The sequence below is a fragment of the Delphinapterus leucas genome, chromosome 11 (assembly GCF_059928025.1).
Source record: "Delphinapterus leucas isolate spDelLeu-1000000601 "Yukka" chromosome 11, BTC_Dleu_Yukka2, whole genome shotgun sequence".
Lineage (NCBI taxonomy): Eukaryota > Metazoa > Chordata > Mammalia > Artiodactyla > Monodontidae > Delphinapterus > Delphinapterus leucas.
The window spans coordinates 23,554,158-23,577,500 of record NC_143139.1 but is presented as its reverse complement, the minus strand read 5'-3'; the positions used below and the strand labels follow the sequence as shown (position 1 = coordinate 23,577,500).

General features: G+C 33.5%; 1 protein-coding gene across 17 annotated transcripts in view; it reads right to left on the bottom strand.

Moving 5' to 3' along the window:
* CCDC91 (coiled-coil domain containing 91) overlaps positions 1-23,343 on the bottom strand; it is a 411,994-nt gene that overhangs the window by 265,727 nt on the left and 122,924 nt on the right. For 10 of the 17 annotated variants that reach the window (XR_016394889.1, XM_089920440.1, XM_089920442.1 and 7 more), the window contains 4 exons: positions 15,724-15,812; positions 14,676-14,836; positions 13,564-13,767; positions 12,709-12,813 (listed from right to left, as the gene is read on the bottom strand). Coding sequence is in view for 16 of the 17 variants with exons in the window: in XM_089920440.1 (XP_089776566.1) it covers positions 12,709-12,813; positions 13,564-13,767; positions 14,676-14,836; positions 15,724-15,812 (559 nt within the window). In the remaining variant the exon portion in view is untranslated. The remainder of the gene's footprint in view (positions 1-12,708; positions 12,814-13,563; positions 13,768-14,675; positions 14,837-15,723; positions 15,813-23,343) is intronic. The other 7 variants (XM_089920448.1, XM_089920446.1, XM_089920447.1 and 4 more) reach the window with 1 other exon arrangement.

The window sequence follows — 23,343 nt, the reverse complement described above, 5'->3', positions numbered from 1 at the left end:
AAGTCTCATGAAGTTGAAAGCAAAAGAGGGGTCAATGATTTTAAAAATGGATGAGGTCCTTCCTTGGTGAAGTCTTAAAGCAAAAGCAGGACCTGAGCTGTTGCCACATCCACAAATTCCTATGCAGTAAAGAGCAGGTTAGTGTTTGCCGTGAAGGTTACCTTTTTCAGATTCTGGAGGTTTCGTGCTGTTCTGTGATTTCAGACACTGCCATAACTTGTGAAACTCCCTGGCAGCTAGTCTGTAACTTTAGAAGCAGATGGAGTAGGTAGCATATTTATATTTATTTTTCATTATTAAAATGCTCTCTACTCTGTATCTACAGCTGACACAAGATTTTCTTATAAGATGTTATTTAATAGAATACAAGGATAATATAGGTATTAGGCTCAAAAGAAAATACACATTTCCTAATAGTTTTATCACAAAAACCTCCTTCAAAAACCATAAATTCATTAAGTAGCTTTTTTACTTTTATCTTTTTAAAAATTGAATCCAACTTAATTTTAGCATAGAGATGGCTCACAACAGGGAACATTAAATGGATGATGAAGTACACTATAGCGTTACTTACAAGACACCTATACTCCATGTCTTAGTCTGCTCAGGCTATCATGACAAAATACCATAGGCTCAGTGGCTTAAACAACAGGCATTTATTTTTTTTTTAACATCTTTATTGGGGTATAATTGCTTTGCAACAGGCATTTATTTTCTCACAGTTCTGTAGGCTAGAAATCCAAGATAAAAGTGCCAGTATGAATGGTTTCTAGAGAGAGCTTTCTCTCCAGCATATAGCTTAGAGAAAGCTGCCTTCTAGTTGTGTCCTCACATGCCAAAGGGGAGAGAGTAACCTAGCTTTCTGGTGTCTCTTATAAGAGCACTAATCCCTTCATGAGGGCTCCACCCTTATGACCTCATTGAAACCTAACGATCTCCCAAAGGCACCATCTCTAAATACCATCACATTGGGGGTATTTGAGCATGGGGGAAGTGGAGACACATTAAATCCATAGTACTGCACAAGCCACCAACCATTTCAGTCAACCAGCTAACCAACCTACATTTTTTTATGTGCCAAGCACTATTCCAGGAACTGATAATATAATAATTTAAAAAGGCAGATAATGTCTCCCCTTCCAGGAACTTACATTCTGAGAAAAAGGAGGAATAGTCAAACAATAAATACATAAACAAGATTCTGCTAAGTATTCTGAGGAAAATAAAATACGAGTGGGTTAGGGGGAGCAGAAACTACTTTAGTCAGAGAAATCAGAAAAAGGTTACCTAAAGAAGTGGCCTTTCAGTTGAGCTAAATCATGAAGATGAAGTAGGAACGAACAAGTTAAACCAATCACAAAATGCTCAGAAAACATTTATTCTACATACTCATCTTTCCAAAGTTTCAGATTTTGGCCACTATTCTCTGTATTGTTAAAGGGTTTTAGATAGTAAATTCCTTGACTATTCCCTTCAAAATCACAATATCTTTCCTCCTTCAGATAGAATACGTAAAGACACAACCCTCCTCAGCAAGTAAACACTCAAAGAGAAAAGGAGATAGAGCTCTTCAAAGCAATTCTTATCTATTAACATGTAGCAAATATGCCTTAGTCACTGCTTTCCACATTAAATGTTTCTGCCTGAGAAAAGTCTAAACTTTTAAGATCATCAAAGAAATATATAGAAAACATATAGACCCTGGGAGTCACCTAATCCTGCCTCAGTTTGGGTGTGTCTTCTCCTTCAACATTCATTTCTGGCTGCTGTGAGTGTAAATGCATCTTTTCTCCATTACTTTATACTCAACTATCTGGTTGAGAGAGAAAAAGGCACCATGACTTACCTACCAAATAAAGTATTCTACATGGATTTTTAAAGAAGTTGCTTCAAACCAGTCTTTTCATTTACTGGTGAGGTCTGTGGCTTTGTTCTAGAATGGTTGAGGTCAGAGTTTGACCTCAGATAAGTAGGAAAATACAGTAAATACATCCCTTGAGATTGTAAACTAGAGTATTCAAAAATAACAGGTTTGCCTCACCACTGGATGAGAATGAGGCTTAGCCGCATTATAAGCCCATGTTTTCCTATTTTTTGGCAATACCATTACATGCACACACACAAAAATCTATCACTAAGCACTGCTCAAAAACATTTACTGGGTACAAAAAAATCTGTGTGCGCTCTAAGAATTCTCTTTGGACGATTTACAATCTAGTAAAGAAGGTAAAACATGCACTCCTAATGTGACAAATGTGCTTACAAACATCCTAATAGTAAATGGGATTACTGTAAATAAACATTAAAATTACATTTTACCAAATTACATGATCCTGAAAAGACAATTTTAAAAGTTATTTAAATGTGTAAGACAAGTTAAAGATCAAATTCAATGTCACACAATAAGAATCATAATGACAATTCTATACCATCTCTGAAATGTGTTCATATAAGCCTTTGCATTAGTATAACTCACAAGGGGTCATGTACTATCTAACTTTAAAAGAAATTATGGCTCTGAAATTAGCATTCAGCCTTGAATCATTCACAATTAAAAATGAGTAAAACTTTTAAGACCAAATGAATATATAAAAGTATTGGGTGGCCCAAAAGTTCGTTCGGGTTTTTTGTATGGGTTATTAACGTTACAGAAAACCCCGAACGAACTTTTTGGCCACCCAATAATACATGCTTGCTGAAGAAATTTTATGCAGAATCATATTATGAGAATTTAGGTACCTACATTTAAGGTAGACTCAATCCAGTTTTTTGTATAAATTTTTTTCTGAAGGAAGTGTTCTCTTTAATGAAGGTAATGCATTTAAATTGAGAAAACTATTTTTAAATTTAAAAGGAGGTTAAAAACCCTTTATTTTCTATTTACTATAATATTTGAAGGTTCATTTAAACTAGCCAAAAGTTTACTTGACTTTTTGTTTTTAAATATTTTACATTTCTAGCTAAACTACTTAAAATTTCTAAATATGTTGAAACTTATGTGGAACACAAAAAAGTCATTTTACATATTTAATCAAATCTAAGATGCATATTTCATCACACTTTAAGATTTCTGAAATTACAAAATGTTATATTTTCTGTCCCCTCAAAATCTATTATCAAATTGATGGTGTGTCTTTAAAAATCTATGTTATCTTAAATTTGTGAAGGTACTAGCAAACATTTTAAATTTCTGTTATTGTATAAGGGAGGAAAAACATTTTCACAATGGTCAATTAGCCTGTAGAACTGAAGATGGTATTCTTCTAATGACTTCAAAATTATTCAATTTAGTTTCGATAAATAAAAGAACAACTTGATTTTCTGAATTATTAGAACAGGAATGATAAAAAAATCACATAATACCTTCAGAATATGAACCAGCATGAAATTTCCAAAAGGTATACCTACATTGTCAATTCTCAATAATGTCCCCAATCTTCGCATTCTTTGAAACTGAACGGTCAATTTTCTAATTACTACTCTGTTACTTAGGAACAAATAATCCAATTGTTAAAGTATACATTTTTCCCACTGGTAGAACTAAAAAAAATGTTTTTGTTTTTCTAAAAACTGCATATTTGGATGATAAAATGGGGGGGGGTTGGTTTCCTAAAATGTTTATAGTATTGTTATTGTTTAAACTGTATCCAAAAATCTAGTGTTTTTATAAACAAGAGTTTAAGCTGTTTTCATTTTGGAAAAGTATATCATTTTTATTTGCTAAAAATGATCCTCATTTAAAAGAAAAAGCTGCTAACTCCTAAGTTAGGGAAAGGTTATAACACCTAAGTTAGGGAATAAAGATAATGAACGAGGAGAAATAGTATAAAACTTAAGTGTTTATTCTCAGGATAATTAATATTTTGCAGGGGGGAGGGAATGAGTTAAGGTCCTTATTAGGAACATCAATCATGATGTTGGTGATCTGTATCTACAGATACAGGTAAAAAAGTATTAATACAAGTTATATGTTGTAAGACAAAAAAATCAAATGAGTAGTAGCCATTTAGATACTCTTGTAAACACCCTCCTCCTCAAATTAGTTGTTTAAAGCTTTTTACTTCCCTTGAAAAAATGGAACGAAGCATACGAAATTCAGTGACAATCAGGAAAAAGGAATATAATTGACTTTCTAAATAACTGAAGATGAAAACAAAGAATAGAGTAGTAGTTTTCCCAAGTAGTTTTTTTTTTATTCTCTAGACATTTTCTTCTTCATTTCAACAATTCTCACAGGCACCTACAAGTACCAAGCAATAGTATGTAAAAATGAATAAGACACGGTCTTTACCCTCAAATTTTATTAAGCAATATTGAGACCTACAACTCCCTACAATCTAGTACTAATTCCGTAAAGAGGTAAATATCCTTGGGGAAAGCGTATGTTTAATCTTTGCTAACCCAGATAATTCCCTTTAATAACAATTAACAGTGAGAGAATACTGGGAATATGGTAGTAATGATGGTACAGTTTTCAGATCTCTCAAAATTCCCTCACAAAAACACATAGAGCACCTAAAAAAGTAGGACCAAAAGCTCATACTCATTATCTATCACAAAAATAGATGTCACAGTATCTCTGTGAATGCCAGAATATAAGCAAGTAAAAATAAACCAAGAACAGTCTCAAGATCTGCATGGCATCAGAATCTGGGCAAGAGGAAAGATGAAAGCAACAGGGTATCAGACAGACATGAGAACTCCAGAACAGCTAACAGATACTCACCAGAGAGGTCAGCAGGCCAATATGAGGACAGCAAGTAAGACAGAGGAGCCTAACATTCCAATAAGTACAAGTGGTCCTCAGTAAGGTATCAATGGCCCAGGATACACTGGGTCCAATAAACTCTAAATACTTTCAAGAGAAAGCCCCACATTGAGGAGAAAAAGCTGAGAACAGAGTCCAAATTGACCAAGCCAGAGACAACAAAACAAGGAAGGAAAAGAAGATCAAGTCAAAGTGAAAAAAGGGAACAGAGTCAGAAAATCTACAAATGTTGCCACATCCTTCTAATCTGACAGAAACATTAGAGCACTATACAATCATGAGGGGGAAAAAAACTGCCTTAAATCACTCCTCCAGTTAAAAAGATCAAGAAAACTAATTTCACATAAAAACAAATAACAGAAAATTATGTCAAATGCTATGCAATGTTTTATATAGATAGATAGATAGATAGATAGATGGAACAGTATGACAGCCCTACATAAAATAAAAGCACAGCAGAAATATATATTTTAAAAAGAAATTTTGAATTCTACCCTCGTATTTCAAACTGAGTTAAAAGACATTATGAAAGTGATAAAGGAGATTACAGAACAATATGAATCATAATTAGAAAAACTCAGAAATGATGCGAGAAATTTCAGAAAAAAATTTTAACAGAATAAATCATTTCAGAAATGATGACTAAACTAAAAAGAATATAACATTAAATAAGCTAAACTGAAAATACCTTAAGAGAACTGGAATAAGAGAGGAAACACATTTTAGATCAAAAAGAAATGAAGAAAGATGAAAAGGATTCAAGAATAAAGGGTAATACTGAAGACAAAGAGTAACCAATAAACACATAATAAGAGTCACCAGAACAAATAAAACATAGTAAGAAAATAAAACAAGTATTAAATTTATAATTAATAAAAACTCCTGGGCTTCCCTGGTGGCGCAGTGGTTGAGAATCTGCCTGCCAATGCAGGGGACACGGGTTCAAGCCCCGATCTGGGAAGATCCCGCATGCCGCGGAGCAACTAGGCCCGTGAGCCACAGCTACTGAGCCTGCACAGCTGGAGCCTGTGCTCTGCAACAAGAGAGGCCGCGATAGTGAGAGGCCCGCGCACCGCGATGAAGAGTGGCCCCCCCTTGCCACAACTAGAGAAAGCCCTCGCACAGAAATGAAGACCCAACACAGCCATAAATAAATAAATAAATAAAATTTAAAAACGGTCACCTAGCTTTAACAATGATTAATTCATAGTCATTTAAAAAAAAAAAATTCCTTGACATTTAGAAGGAGGAATTGAAACTATATATGTATATTAAAGGACACACTGGAAATCTAGGGAAATCAACCTAGAATGACCAATACCAGGACATATTACAGTAAAATTATTCGACTTTAAAGAATAAATTAAAAGAAGAGTAGATGAAATTAAGCAATACTTCATAATAAAAGAAAATGGAATAATATATTTAGATACCCATAAAAAGAAAAAAGAATAAGGAATCTCTTAATGAACCACTATGGAAGGGCCTCCAAGAAATATGCTTCAAAAAGGAAGGGGGGGTCTTCCCTGGTGGTGCAGTGGTTGAGAGTCCGCCTGCCGATGCAGGGGACACGGGTTCGTGCCCCGGTCCAGGAAGATCCCACATGCCACGGAGCAGCTGGGCCCGTGAGCCATGGCCGCTGAACCTGCAGGTCCGGAGCCTGTGCTCCGCAACGGGAGAGGCCACAACAGTGAGAGGTCCGCGTACCGCAAAAAAAAAAAAAAAGGAAGGGGGGAGGTGAATTTTTTAAATAAATAACAAAAGTGCATTTATTTAGTACACTACCATCTGTTTACAGGCATGCCTCGGAGATACTGTGGGTTTGATTCCCAATCCACAATACTAGCCATCATCTGAGTCTTCAGTGAGTCCTAATCTTTTGGCTGGTGGAGGCTCTTGCCTCAGTGTTGATGGCTGCTGACTGATCAGGGTGGTGCTTGCTGAGGCTGGGGCAGCCGTGGCAGTTTCTTGAAATAAAGCAGCAGTGAGGTATGCCACAACGACTGACTCTTCCTTTCACAAATGATTTCTCTGTAGCATGCAATGCTGTTTGATAGCATTTGACCCACAGTAGAACATCTTCCAAAATTGGAGTCAATCCTCTCAAACCCTGCTGTTACTTTACCAACTCAGTTTATGTAACATTCTAAATCCGTTGTTGTCATTCAACAGTCTTCACAGCATCTTCACCAGGAGCAGATTCCATCTCAAGAAACCACTTTCTTTGCTAAACCAAAAGAAGCAACACCTCATCCTTTCAAGTTTTATTATGAGACTGCAACAATTCAGTCACATCTTCAGGCTCTTCTTCTAATTCTACTTCTCTTGCTATTTCCACCACATCTACAGTGACTTCTTCCACTGAAGTTTTGAAACCAAAACATAAAATCTTTATTTTCCTTTCATTTTCCCCCAGGGCTTTCTCAGAATATGGATAATCATTTTTAAAGACAGGTGAATAAATAGGATATCTTCAAGCTATGTGTAATTTGTATTTCTTTCAGTATTCTCTACTACTAAGTAGGACTTCAACTACATTTTGGGTTAGCTATGCAGAACTGGTTAATTCCTCACATACCAGGTTATCAAGTTAAATGCTCAAGGTATCAAGACATTGCTCTAATGCCATAAAGCATAATTACTACAGTAGTCTCTGGCTAAGGGCCCAACTTTCCAACACCTGACTAGTATTCACTTTAAAACAGTACACAAAAATATTGAGAATAGTATCTATTCAAAATGATGTAATGTAACCTTTGAAATCAGCAACAGAACACAGATAATACTCTGAAGCAGTATAAATCCATTTATGAGATCAATTTAAAGTCCTCTGAAACACTGTGTTTTCACATCACTTTTTTTAAATTAAATTCTCAAACGGAATAATCAACATACTATAACTAAGAGACATTTCAATAGGAAATGGCATTTGGAAGCACAGACCCAACCTTTAAAAAGTTTGTTCAGGAAATTCCCAAAACTAGCCATAGCTACCAAAATACCAACAACTATCAGAGATGATAATTTAACAATCAGCTGCATCTATTAATTCAACTTGTTAAAATGTGGCCACAGTATGAAATGTACAGTCTGAGAAGCTTCCAAGTCTCTTCAGTGCTCGTCACAGGTGTGGATGTACTTGCTATGAGTCAGAGACAAAAGACAAAAGAGATTGGAATCCAAGTTGTACTAAGATGAGCTCTCTATTCATGTTTCCTGAAAAGTCCTTTAAATAGCTACCGCTGACACATGGAGCATGATTCACTTTTCTTCCTCTGCTTAGGCTCACACCCTGAATAGCACAGGAAAGGAGAGGTAGTGCACACCCCCACTGTACTGCAGAGTTCACAGTATTCCTTATTTCCTTCTGTTATGGGCACATTCACACCGCTCCACCTAACCTGGTAATTAGACCATACCACATAAAACCACACTGTTAGAATTCTCTATAATAGTTAATGTTGCTCTTTTAAAAAAGTTTTAAGGGTTTTACAAACATTCCATTTATTAATTACTCCATCTCGTGTCAGATTAAAGTATTGACAAAGGCACACCCAACACTGGTCTAAGAGGAGGTAGATTTCTTACAAAATTGAAAATTCGAGCACTATATTTTGATACCATGTGAAAATACTTGGATTTTTCATGGTGATGAATAGGTATGAATTTTGTTTGCTTTTTTTTCTCTGTATTGTCCACGTTTTCCACAATAAACCTATTATTCTTATAAATATACAATCATACTAACATTTTTTAAGGAGAAAGGCTTCTCAGTCAATTTAATCCAGTCTTATCAGGACTATTTTTTGTACTCCTGGATATTTTGCTTTATTTAGGATACCATAGAGAGGCAGGCACCAATAAATATATTATCCCTGTCATCAAAAATAGCAGAAAAGAAAACTTTTTCTATTTCATTAAGCTCCACAAATATTTAGAAGACCCGTATGCTATATATGTCTTAATATAAAAAAGATGTGGATTGCCATAGTCTACAGAAAATACATGATAAATATATTGACTTTCAAATATCTGAGGGATGACTTGCAGACCATAATTCAAGCAAGAAATTTAATATATATTTTCATGATTTAAAAACTTACTTTTGCTAAAATTTCATCCTACATATATTTAGCATAGAGTGGCCTCCTTTGATACTCACAAATTTAATCACATCTCTTATTCCTAAGAAATTATTAGATAGAACCAACTTTGTACCAGTTTTTTAAAAAGGCTATATACCCAGAAAGGAATGAATTACATAAAGGTCAAACAGTGACGGTCAAGATTTTCTAAATTCTTAATGATCAGGTACAATACAATTTAAATATATTTATTAAAAATACATTTCCAGGAAGTCTAACAAATATACCTATTTATGCACAAACTTGGTAAGTATAAAGTAGATATAGAGATTTATGGATTATCTCACAAACTGAGTTATGCATATTTTTATTTTCCCCTCTTCTATCTACAAGGACTCTATGAGTTGATTACTTAAGCTGTTTTCCTTAAAAACTTTACTCAAAATACCTGCTTTAGATTAATGTATTTTAAGCTTGAATTAATTTTCTGCTGTAGCTACAATAAAGAATATTTAAAATTTAAAATGTTCCTTTTTATTTCACTTCTAGACTAAGATGAAATAGATGCACTTCTCCCTATTTTTCTCAAGAAGTACAGCTAAAAGACCTGGACATTATCTTTAAAACAAATGTAAGAAGACTGCAAAGGGGGACAAGAAAGCAGACCACCTGCGGACTTGAGGAACCAAGGAATGACACAGCAGCAAATTTTGTGAGTTTTCTTTTAGCCTCCTATATCCCAAACTAGGTACTGGAATGACCAGCAACCAGGAAATTCCAATGGGCACAAACACAAACAGCCCCAAGGAAAGCTATCCCTCTCCATCCAAAGGTCCACAAAAGGGGCAACCTAGCAGAACAGATAACTGGTAGATAATAAGTGCTCTATGAGAGCCAAACCCCACGGAAAAAAAAAAAAAGGGATCCCATCTCCAGCTCTATGAGCAAAGGCCAAAATGCTAAACCCAGACTCTACCCTCACCCAGCAGGGACATAGAAACTAAACAGTGTGCCTGCCTTTGAGTTCAATTTGTCTATTAGACCTCCTAGTACACTTTTATATCACTTATTTGGCCAAGGTGATAAAATACTCCCTAAGTTAGTTTACTCTTTTTTCCACATAGTATAAAAAGGAGAGAGGTCCTTTTTGGTACTGAAGTAAAATCACCTAAAAAATGTTTTCTTGAGACGTACTGTTTCTAGTAAAAGGAAAGTATTTTTAAATTGAATATTAGTTTTGAAGACTCAAGTTGTTACTCTTAGATTACCACTATTAATAGTAAAAGCAATAAGACAACAATGATAATGTCACTAGGCGTTTACATTGGTTTTCACTATGGAAAGCTCAAAATATTGTATACCAGGTGTTAGATGGTCTCTCAGGTATGTTATTGTTCCCATTAACAGATTGAGAAACCGAATTTGCAAAGGTATCTGTCTCACTAACGGGCCCAGAATAAGTCACTCAATGTAGAGAGAAGAAAACACAAAGTTCCAGTAATCAGTACTGAACCTTCCAATAAGCACCCTAATTCCAAGTATGGAGCTATAAATGTGGCTGTACACAATGTAATTAGCCCTTGGGCAGCAGGGTGCATTATATTAGTGAATTCATTCATTCATTCAGGAGTATTAATTGAGCCCACATTACATGCCAAGTATTGCTCTAGGCACTGGAAAGTTCCCATCTCATGGAGCTTACACTCTGGTGAGGGTAAAAGAACAAATAAACAAATCAAAATAAAATAACAATTGTTATGAGGAGGGGAGAAAAAAGCAAAGAAAGGGGGCTAGGGAATGCTGAGCATGTACACAGGTTCTTATTTTCTATAGCATAGTCAAAGAAAGCTTCCACAAGAAGGTAGCATTTGAGCAACTTTCTAAAGGAAACTAGGGTTCACTGAGAGTTGTTAAAAAGTATAATTTTCAAAAAGTTAAAATGTGACTCATATAAATATAAATGAAACACATCAAAGACTTACACTACTCTTTATTAATAAAAGAATCATTTATGTTAACAGAAGGAATCAGATGTTAAGACTGGTTCAAAGAACATTTGAATAGGCATACGAATAGAAATTTTAAATAATGGAGTGTTAGACCAAGCAAGAGTGCTAGATGGAGATAATGTCTAATGAACGTCCTACAGGGCAATAAACACTATTCTTTGAAATTCTAACAGAGAGATATTATTTGCACCTCTTCTGTGAAAAAAATTAATTAACGTGTAATGTCAATACAACGGAGACTTTTAATCAACAGTAAACAGTGAGTCACATTCACAGTGAGTACTACATTCTTTTAAATAATCCTTGAGTAGGTCTAGTAAGTAATGCCCTCATAGGACACTGAAAGAACATACTACTCACCATTTTCCTTGTTTTCAAGTTTTACATTTTTTAAACAAAGCCATGCAGATATCTGCAGGAAGAGCATTCCAGTCAGAGAAACTGAATGAATCACAAACTTGTTTCCCTCCACTCACCACTCCAACAGGCAAGGAATGCCCTCAGTAACACAGACTCACACATTCGCCTGGACCTTATTATGAATTCAGTGTAAGTAAATAGCTGGGGGCGAACTGGAAAAGTTGGAGAAGCCAGAAGATTTACACTGAAAGGAGAATGATAGTTGAGGTTGGGAAATGATTTGACTCACATTTTTTAAAAACACTACTCCACCTGCTGAAATAAAGACTCATTAAGGGAGAAGAGCACGGGTAGAAGCTAGAAGGCCACTTAGGAGACTATTAAAACGATCTAGGCAAATAAACAAGTAAATACATAGTTTGTCAGATGTGAAAAGTGCTATGGAGAAAAATAAAGCAGAATGTGGGAAGGCTAGTAGGGGATGTCAGCATTGTTTGGAAAGGTCTCCCTTGATAAGGTGATTATGTGCACGGAGACCTGAATGATGTAAAAAAGTAAACAATGCAGAAAATTGAGGGACCAGTGCTCTAGACATAGGGATAAAGCAAAACGATTGAAGAGAAAGAATCAGGTAAAAGACAGGGAGGAGGGACACAAAAAAATGGAGGGCCTTGCAAACCATTTTAAGGACTTACTTGACTTTTAGTTTGGGTGAGGTGAGAAGCCATTGAAGGTTTCCAAGCAAAGAAATGACATGAGCAGCTTTAACTATTAAAGAGATCACAGTGGCTGTCATGTGGAGAATGGTCTGTAAGTGGGCAATGACAGAAGCAAAAAAGATTAGAATAGAAGATACTTCAGTATTCCAAGGGAGAAATAAGGATGGCCTAGAATAGGCTGGCAGCAGTGACCATAATGACAAACAGTCAAAACCTGGATATTTTGAAGGTACAGCCAACAGGTTTTGCTTAAGGAACAGACACGGGGTAAGCACAAAAAGGAATAAATGTGGGTTTCAGCTTTAGCAACTGGAAAGACAGAACTGCTATTTCCTGGGATGGGGAAGACTGCAGAAGAAACAAGTTTGTTAAGGAAATTTGAGGAGAAGACGAGGTGACATTGATTACAAACAATTTATGAAAAAGGTTAAGTATCTCAGTTTGGTGTTTATACGATTCTAAGCTCTTTTCAATTGTAATCACAATAAGAAAAATTGGAATGTCTAATTTCCAAATTGAGAAAATCATCAGAAACAGAATATTTTTCGCCAGGCTGAGTCTGAATCAGCTAACCTGCATGGCCTCTCAGGGATTCGTGCTCCTCAAAATGGCATTTATCATTAATTTCACACGTTAGTCAGTATTTTACATATTTAAGCAAGTATCTGATGCTTCGTTCATAAAGTTTTCATTGAGCACTTTTTGAAGTTATATTACATGCTTCATCAAAAGGCCTACATACTAAATTTATAATTCACTGTTTTTACCTGAAGTTCTTTGTATCTATCTTGAAAAGAAATGGCCTCTTGCTCTTTTTCTTTAAGGAAATCTTTTTCCAAGACACTATGTTTTTCCATCAATGATTCCACATCCTAAAAGAAAAAAATCCAAGCATAAATTCTGTAATATTTAAAGGCATAAAATATATTCAGTTTTTTCAATGAACATATTTAGAAAATATTTGGTAAGGAAAGAACCCACCGGAAGTATGGTTTTCAAAGTTCAACAATATTATAAAACGTATGCTTCACTCTCATTCCCAGACCAATATCAAACACTGATATAACACTAACACTGCTAAAACACTAAAATTATTCATGCTAATAAATAAATAAAAGCATCTAAACTAATTATAAACAACACTCTACCTATACTTTCTATAAATTTGCTAAGGTCTTTTTATAGAGATATTTGTAGGAAACAGAAATGAGAACACATAAATAATTTACTAAAATAGCTGTATTTCTAAGCAATCTTGTCAAATATCCCATCATGTCTGACTTCTCATAGGGACAAATGAATATTACAGATCTTCTAACGTACATAAGAAATACAACACTACCTGCTTTCAAGTAAATAAAAATAAACCAGAAGGAAAGCATTCATTAGCGAAAAAAAAAATCTAGTAAAAGATGTTCATATCTTTAAAAGTACACCTTTAAAACTAGAAATTTCTTATCAAAGACTTTCGTAAGAGATAAGCTTGTATGACTGATTTAAATCTACAGCCAAAGAGCATAATAGCTTTTCCACTGCTGAATTTTTAATCAGAAGTTGGGATTATATCATATTTCCAGTATCTGCAATTCAAACATTTATTTTTTAGGCAAATGTAAATATACCTTTTTAATTCTCTGTTTTTCTTCTTCAGATACTTTGAGTTTCATCTCCAGACTTGAAATTTTCTGCTGAAGCTGTATGTTTGATACATTGGCTCCAGGATCCTCAGAATCATCCACAAGAGCAATTGTTCCATTACTTTTCTCCTCAGTTAAACCCAACGGAAAAAGTGAGATATCCAGATGAGTGTGTGTTGATTGCTGAATCTAAACCACATTAAAAAAAAAAAAAAAAACACAAGAGGGGAAAGTTTACACTGCACCAAGAAGGAAAACATCCAAAGGGCACCAGAAACCACATTTGGAAATTAAGTTGTAGCAAAGGTTCCGAAATTATTTCACCCTTTAAGTAAACCTACAGAAGACCTCAAACTATTACAACAACCTGATCTTTGCAATAAGAAACAAAATTTTCTGTAAACTTCAGAGTTTAAAGCATTTATTATTTTCCAAGCAAAGCATTAAAAACTTAAAACTTTTTCTTGAGAGTGTATATTAAGTATAAATACATCTGATACCAGTTCTTGAATTTACACACACTCAGAATTTGTTTATATACTAAGTTATAAATCAGATTTTAAAATTTATCAATAACCACTAATTAATCATCACTTTCTAGTAAAGATAACGGGTGACTCAAGATTGTATACAGCACTTTGGAAATCTGGAATAACTCCAACGTCTAGCACAAGGCCTGAATCGATAAATATTTGAATGAATAAATGCTATGACCGCTGTGTTTTTGGTCTTATTCTAAAATTGAAATGAACACTCTAATACTTGAAAACATATGGTAAGCTTCCCTGAAAAGAGAAATCGTTTTTTTGTAATTATTTTCCTTTTTGCAGTTCACGATCTGCAATGCAAAACTAAGTCAACTTTAATAAAACATATTTGGTTTTCAAACAGTATTTTGGTAACTAACACTGCTTAAATACCTTGCAATTGTGCCACAAAACAAACACAGTATTCAGTTTTTAGAATTCTAGATATTAACCTCAAAGTTAGAGTATCTACAGGAGGGGGAAAAAAATGGAAATCAGGAAATCTTCAATTAAATCAGTGTGCAATTTTTTAAGTAGGCAAAGTTCCTATAAAAATATGCTTGTCTTTACCTGTGCTTTAGGAAAAGTTTGACTGACAATGCTATTGTCTGCATGTGTATTCTCCGGTGATGAAATGATGGGCTCAGAAGAGAGGCAGCCAACCGAAGGAGAAGTGTGGTCATGGTCCAATACAATCTCAGGAGAGGCTGGAGAAAGATGGACTCCAGATACTAAAGGAAAACAAACAAAACAAAACAAGGATCATTAAAGGGAAAATAAAGAACAGGTTGAAGGGAAGAAAGAGAGTAGAGGGAGGGAAAGAAAAAGGGGTAAGGAAAGTAAAAGCAATGAGATAGAAAATGAGGATTCTATGACTATTTTTCAGGGATTTTTATCTGAGATCTAAAACTAGTGTTTCTAAATTGAACAGGACATTTCCATGTGAGACCCAAGCAAACAAAACAACTTAATAATGTCTTAATGTCTACATACTAACACATTACCATAAGGGGTGCATTTGCAACTCAGAGACATTATTCAAATATATTATTTACCTATTCAATTAGTTAAGAAAAAGCACTAGCATGCCTACCAGTGCCAAACACAGGCACTAGGTACTGAGGAGACAGCAATAAGCAGGACACGCATCCATGTACTCAGTGACCTTATGACCCAGGAGGGAAGTCAAATGAAATACTTATGACAATAAAGCGAGCTAAGGGGAAGAACAATGACGTTAAAATAGCTAATCCACTGTCTCTGTGTTAATTTCTTCTTTTACAACAGCAAAAGATTTTTCATGTTAAAATCAATTTTAGTTGTTTCCACATAAAAATAATGTTGAAATGCAACTCTGTAATTAGTTTCACAACAAAATATTATTAGATTGTGATTAGGGTTCAAATACAAAGGTCACAAAAGGAAAGCCAATTCCAAACATGAAATAAGACAAAAATATTGATGATGGCAAAATAAACAGATATTACTTTATTTTCAAACGTTCTTTCTAAAAATTCAAATGCATTTGTATTGTGTGTTTTAAAGTTTAAGAAGAGTTAACTAAATCATTTTTAACAGTAATTCATTTATACGTTTTGACTTTCTAAGTTATAAAGACCTTTATTCCACATTGGCATCAGTAGCAACGTCAGTGAAGTTCTACCATAAATTCTGGAAGGCAGCTCACAATGGAAATTGCATTTTTCCCTGAAGAAAGACATTTATAACGTCATTAGGTATTAACAAACTAAGGAATGTATCAATTTTTTATTGGTACCATATAGGATTATTTAATTATCTTATATACACTTTCATTGTGTAGCAGTATTGTGTTTTTCAAATACTATGTGCCATACTGGATAAGGTATTGTAGCTTCTCCCACAAGCATTTCACTATTTTAACTAAAATACAGAAAACGGGAATTTCAACCCATGTTTGTACTTTACATATCTTTTTCAGAAATTTTTGCTAATCTTCACTATTCTATATGCTAACAGATTTCCCTAAAATGTCAAAATATTCTAACTTCTAATTCTAAATTACAATTATACCAAAAATATTACTAATTCGTTTTTAAAGGAATGAAAATAAGTACTATAGTATAGTGAAGAGGAATACAGCCTTATGATTAGAGCACAGACTCTGAAATCATATTGCCAAAGCAAGTGTACAACATCTGGCAAGTTTACTTAACTTCCTTCAGTTTCCTCATCTGTAAAACTAGCATAGAGGTGCTGATGAGGTTTTAAATGACTAAAATATGCAAAGCTTTTAGCATTGTGCTGAAATTATTTTCATCATTATTTCAAAGACTGTTAAAATTTGTTGGACAAGTATGTTTTACTTCCAGGCATAAAGGGTATGTGTGACTATGATCCTATGTTCAAGCAACCCTTAAAAATATCATTCTGATCCACCAGCTGAACATTTTAACATCTCTTTATGTTATTCACATTTATAGCCATAATCTAAGACAAGATGTCATGTTGTCATGAGTTAAATTCTCATTCTGTAACATTACATGTTCAAGTATGCCATATTAAGAAAAGAAAGAGGGAAAGTATGTGTGACTATGATCCTATGTTCAAGAAACCCTTAAAAATATCATTCTGATCCACCAGCTGAACATTTTAACATCTCTTTATGTTATTCACATTTATAGCCATAATCTAAGACAAGATGTCATGTTGTCATGAGTTAAATTCTCATTCTGTAACATTACATGTTCAAGTATGCCATATTAAGAAAAGAAAGAGGGAAAGAGGCTAGAATAAAGGAAGGAAGGGGGAGAAAGGAAAGAAAAGAGATAAATAAGGGGAAGGCAAAGGGAGAGGTTGAGGGAGGAAAGTAGGGAGTGGGAGGAGGCCCCCTCACCCTCACACTTCCCGCTAGTTACCACTATCATACTTTCCCTTCTTAACCAGATTTCTTGTCTCCATTTGCTTCTTCCTCACCCAACCCTCATCATGCCACTAGACCCACTTTTTATGATATTAATTTTCCTTTCAGGTATTATTAAGTCAAATGAACACTTATTTTATCTTCCTTTAGTTCTCCAGAGCACATAATACTAATGACTCTCCCTTTTCCCTGAAACTCTTCCCTTGGCACCTGTAAGCCACTATATCCTAAATTCCTCCTAACATTTTAACTTTTTTTTTCTTGTTTCCTTTTCAGGCTCTTTTCCACTCAGTCTTAATTTCATTGTTTCCTACACCCTCTGATCTTCTCAGTGTTCACATTATTCTTACCACTTTCAGAACCCATTATTTAAATTATCACCTATAAGCTAATGACACCGAAATTCACATTTCTAGCACAAACCACTCTACAGACCTCCAGATCCATATGCTCACCTAACTACCAGACAGTCCATTTAGCTGTCTCGTACATTCCTCAGACTTACCCATCATCTTACATAAACCTGCTTTGCTTCATGTTAATGGTATCTCAATGAACCATTTGCCCAAGCCAGAAATGATACCACCAAGTGCCAACTTCACTCCAGTCACACTGTGCTACTTACAGTTCCCTGATTATGCCGTACTGTTCAGTACCTCCATGACCTCACAATATTAATGCCTAAGTGAAAGCCATAGCTGTGGAATCAGAAATGGATTCAAATTTGAACAATAACAACTTACTTGTTATGCAGCAAATTACACAAACCCCTCTAAGCCACAGTTTCCTCTAATGAAAGTGGTGAAATAATACCAACAAGCTTTTCCAGGAATCTTTTCACCTACTCCGTTACCCATCCAACCACAATACAATTTTAATTTTCCACTGTCAAGATATTACAGATTTCTAAGAAATAATAATGAAAACATTACATATCTATGGGATACATTTAAAGCAGTTTAGAAAAAATCTAGATCCTTGAACACTTCAATCTAAAAAATGAATTAAATTTCCATCTCATAAACTAAAATACGAATAACACAGAAAACTTTAAAAGCACATTAAAAAAATAATAAAGATAATGCAGATGTCAAAGATTAAGAAAATAAAGCAGATCTAATTAATAAAAATCCTGAATTTCTAAGAAAATCAAAACAGTAGTTAATTTATTAACAATAAAAGGAGAAAAGTACAAATAGATAAATTAAGTGACAAGAGTAACATAATAATTAAAACAGAAGAATTTTTTTAATCATAAATCCTCTACAGACTTCTAAGTAAATAGGTTTGAAAAATCTAGATAAAATGGGCAATTCTCCACAGAAACATAGTTTATAAAAGTTGATTGGATTAAAGCTAAAAAATTCTTTAAAAATATATAATTTCCTTGGGGAAAAAATAAAATTATGAGGCAACTACCCTATAGATAAAGCATTTCAAGAGGATTTCCAACAAGAATTCGAAAAATGAATAATCCCAATGCTCTAAAATTATTACACAGCATTGAAAATGAAGGGAAACTTCATTAGCATTACATAACATTAACATAACATTGATAGCTAAGCCTGATAAAGACAATACAAAAACAGAACAATTAAAGATTTTTAGAGTATTGCTTAAAAATAATTAGGTAAAAGTTCTAAATAAAATATTAGTAAACAAAATCTAACACCATATTGAGAAAATGATATGCAATGAATGAGTCAGGTTTGTTCCAGGAATGCAAGGTTGGCTCACTATTAGGGAATTCATTAATATAACATTCCACATTAATAGACTTAAAGAGAAAAATAGCGTAACTAGCTCTAAGGCTGAAAATGCTTTTGATAAAAATCAAACACCTGTATTTGTTAAAAAAAAAACCACACACTCAAACAAATAGAAATTGATGCATACTTTCTTAAGATAAAACATACAGACCTCACTCCTAAAGTTAATTAATGTTAATTAATTAATGAAAATTAATTTTCAGTTAATTAATGAAAAAAATCTATAGGTGTTTCCTCTAAGATCAGGAATAGTGTAAGGATGCCTACTATCTCCATACCACCTAACACTGCACTCGCTAAAGCAATGTGGTTAGACAAGAGAAATTAAATGGAAGCGTAAAAATAAGAAAAGGAGGAAAACTACACCTCATGTTCCTACTAACTCAAACAATAAACACATTCAGTAAAGTAGCAGGATATTAACTTAATGAACAGAAATCAATAGCATTCATATGTAAAAACAATAACAATTTAGAAGATATGATGGTAGCAAAAATATTATTTTCCATAGCAACAAAGAAGATAAAATACTTAAGAATAAATTTAGCAAGAAACATGAGGAAACCTTTAAAACATTTCTGAAAGACTCAATGGTAGACCTGAACAAAGGTAAAGACCCTTGTAATTGGATAGGTAGGGCAACTAAACATCATAAAGATGCCAATCCTCCCTTAGTTAATTTATAGGCCTAATAAAATTCCAATAAAAGTAAATAAGCTTTTTTTATAATGGAGCTAGACAAATGGACATTAAATATCACATGGAAAAAGTAAAATGCAAAAACATAAAAAAGAAAAAGTATAAGGAGGATACTCACCCCTCTTATTCAAATAAACTATAGTAAAACATACTACTAACCTTATTAAGATATACTGTAATAAATTATGTTAAAACAAACAATAAACCCTTTATAATTAAAACAGTGTATTTATTTGGTGCAGCAATAAACACATCAGAAGAGTATACCAGAAAGTCCAGAAGTAGAGCCATGTATACGTGAAACTTAAGTATATGACAAAAGTGGTATTTCAAATTACTGAGGTAAAGATGGGCTTGTTAATAAACAGTGCCTTAACAACTGATTAGCCATTTGGAAAAATCTGAAATTAGACTCATATCTCACATTAATAACAAACCAAAAAAAAGCTACAACTGGATTAAAAAATAAGCCATATAAGTATAAACAAAAATATGAGATCATGTAAGTACATTATCTTGGGTATAAGAAACGCCTTTCTAACTATGACTCAATTCCAGACACAGTAAAAGAAAAGACTGACAAATCTGACTACAGAATACATAAAAACATTTTGTCTGTCAAAAACTATCTTAAATAAAATCAAAAAACAACTGACAAACTAAAAAAAAAAAAGATATGTTAATATATATCACAGATAAGGACTAATATTCCTAGTATATAAAGAACATTTAAAACTTGGGGGAAAAAAGACTGAAAAATATGCCTATAGAATAACAGGCAAAAAATGTGAACAGACAATTCACCAAAAAGAAAATATACAAATAGCCCTTAAATACATGAAAAGACACAGACGCATGCATCTACTTGTTTGTTATAAAGGAAACAGGAAGGATGAAGCCAAAACTAGAGAGACTGATAGGTGGAGGAGAGGTAGAATGAAGTGGAAAGACAGAAGAAATGAATTGTGGGAAGTATCTCTTGTCTGAGTGTAGTTTTGTAATATGGTTCTGAGTTTTGGAACCACGTTAGTGTTTCACATACTCAATAAAATAAAACTGAAATCAAGAGGCAGGGGAATAGGAGAATCGAATCCTAAAATGGAATACGAAGAACAGCAATTGAACCATATTTCAAATAAATAATATAATCACATTAACTAAGGAATGTGGGTGGAGGGTGAAGGGCAAGAACCAACCTAGGTTACTTTGGAACGCAGTATTTTGGCTATATTGCCTCAGGAAAAGAACAAAAAGAACACTAAATAAATAATGATAAGCAGAAGAGGAAAGGGAAGAAAAAAGGAGAGAATGAGGAGGAGGGAAAGAATAAAGATAAAGCAAACATTATAAAATGTTAACATTTGAAGAAAGTGGATGAAGGGTACATAGGAATTATTTGTCTATTTCTTGTAGCTTTTCTGTAAATCAAAATCAAAAAGTCAAGAGGAATGAGCAAAAAAGAAAAATAGAAAAGAAATCACTCATGAGGGGGAAAATAGCTTGTCTCAACAAAAGTCTCCCCTATGCAAAGCTGCTGAATACAGACTTGGTATCACTGAAAACATGTGTAAGAATACTCCTAGCAGGAATGTTCATAACAGCAAATAAGTGACAACACCTGAATACCTGCTGACAGTCAAATGATTAAATGAGCTGTGGGAATGTTAATAATATTCTAATTAATAAATTAGAATATTTTATACCAGTGTAAGTAAAAGAAATATATGTATATGCAACAACACGGGTAAGTCCTGAAAACATAAATTTGGGTGAAAAAAAGAAAACTGCAGGTGTGGTTGCACAGTATTAACCCATTTTTATAAGGCACATAAACAAGTAAAACTCTTTAGAGATATACATATATATACACACATATACAACAAATTTTTTTTTTACAAAAGCAAGGAAACTGTAACAAAAATTTAAGCCAGAGGTTCCCTCTGGGGGAAAACACAGGGATAGGACAGAAGAGGATTATTAGAGTTGGTCATGTTCTGGTTCCTAAGTTAAATAGTAGATTCATGAGGCAAATTTTTAAATATAACAAAGAAAAAAATAATTACACATGCTTAAAAATATAATTCTGAAGACCTCTTGTTTCATTGCCCTTCCTGGTTGTAGTACTCAAACTCCATGAGCTATACTATCCCACTGATCAAAATCTGCTCTGGGTAAATAAGACAGGAAAAAAGTCTAATCCAAACTAAATACTAATAGGGACCAACCAGTGTACTCAAAGAAATGATGCTTTTGTGAAAAGATATCAAGAATCTGCAACAGACCAGTAAATATTAGATTTGGAGGTACAAGCCTTAATCATATCAAAACTTATTTCAGACATAAGGAAAGTTGAACCTAAAATGCCTGGAATTTACATGTACTTTCAACTTATGAGACATTAGTGAAATTTTCAGGAATTTTTTTAAATTTGGTAATATAAAGGTTCACTGAACATATTATAATTCACATCCTACTTTAAAAATAAAATGAGAAAACAAATGAGTAGTGCTGTGAAAGAAAAGAGAACATATAAATGTATTACCCTCTAAATGGAAACTAGATTTTTCAGTTAAGCCTCTAAAGTTTTTCTCTATGCTAGAAGTCACACTATCCAATAACAGTAACTCACCCAAAAAAAGAAAATCCACATTCATAAATACTGTCTACATATACATACCCTAAATATAATTTAGTAATAAAGATGGTATACATGTTTATACATGTTTGTTTAACAATGGGAATTTTTAAGCTTAATGATGAAAATTACAAATTCAATATGTAAAATATAATTATCTTCTCATCTAGAAGAGAAATTACAATTTTTAATGTTTCAAACTGCTACAGTATTCTTTGGTCTATTAAAAGTTGACTGGTGTCAGTCTATGCCCAAAAATCTTTAAATTCAGAAGATCAAGCATACCCAACAGCACCAATTTCTGTAAAAATTTAGCCAACACTTTTTAAGAAGTAGAAATCTACAGAATTTTGTTTCTTTGGGTATTTTGTTTCTTTGCTTGCTTTTAGTCTTAAGCAAGTGTACAGACACAATTTGCTTCATTTCAAATGTGAAATCCTAGGTTTTCTAAGACTTAGAGGATACAAGGTCATCATATGTTCCTTCCTTTAGAGCTACAAAGCTAACTAAAAGTGCACTGAATGGCACTTCTTCATCTCTAACTTTGTAATGGTAATTAGCATAGTCATTGGGCATATCATTTTTCATTGACAGACCTCTTCTAAAACACAAAAAAAGCACACTAAGTCAGAACACCACACAAAGAAGCACCAAGTTTCCAAATAGTATGCAATTTTTTTTCCAGTAATTCTGCCTGTGGTCAACTCTGCTTTGTTTACATAAGCATAACTCTTATAAAGTCTAAACAAGAAACAGGTGAAAATATCCATGTACTTTTAACTATACCCAAGGAAACCTGTTTATATCTGTTAATAGTTAATTCAACAGGAGAATACCAATACAGTGATAATGATTTTTACAACTTTTAACTTAGAAAATATTTTTGATGTTTAATTTCCATTTAATGATTCTCTTACCTAACCCAGGCTCCCTTTTTCAACATTCTTTCATTTATATGAAAAACAAAGAATATGTAAGAATTGAAGAAGATCTAAACAGTATATCTAAATATGAAGATCTGTTAGTAAATACAAAATAAATGTATGAATTTTTTTAACTGACAAAAAACAGGGTAAAAGTCGCTGTTTAGAAAAGTATTACCTCTTTATAAGAAAGGTTCCCTATAGGAAATGCCCTTTGATTAATAATTTAATGGATAAATGTAATTCAATGGATTCAAGATATATCTAGGATACCTAGGTTAGAGATTTAAAGAGAAATATATAATAGCTT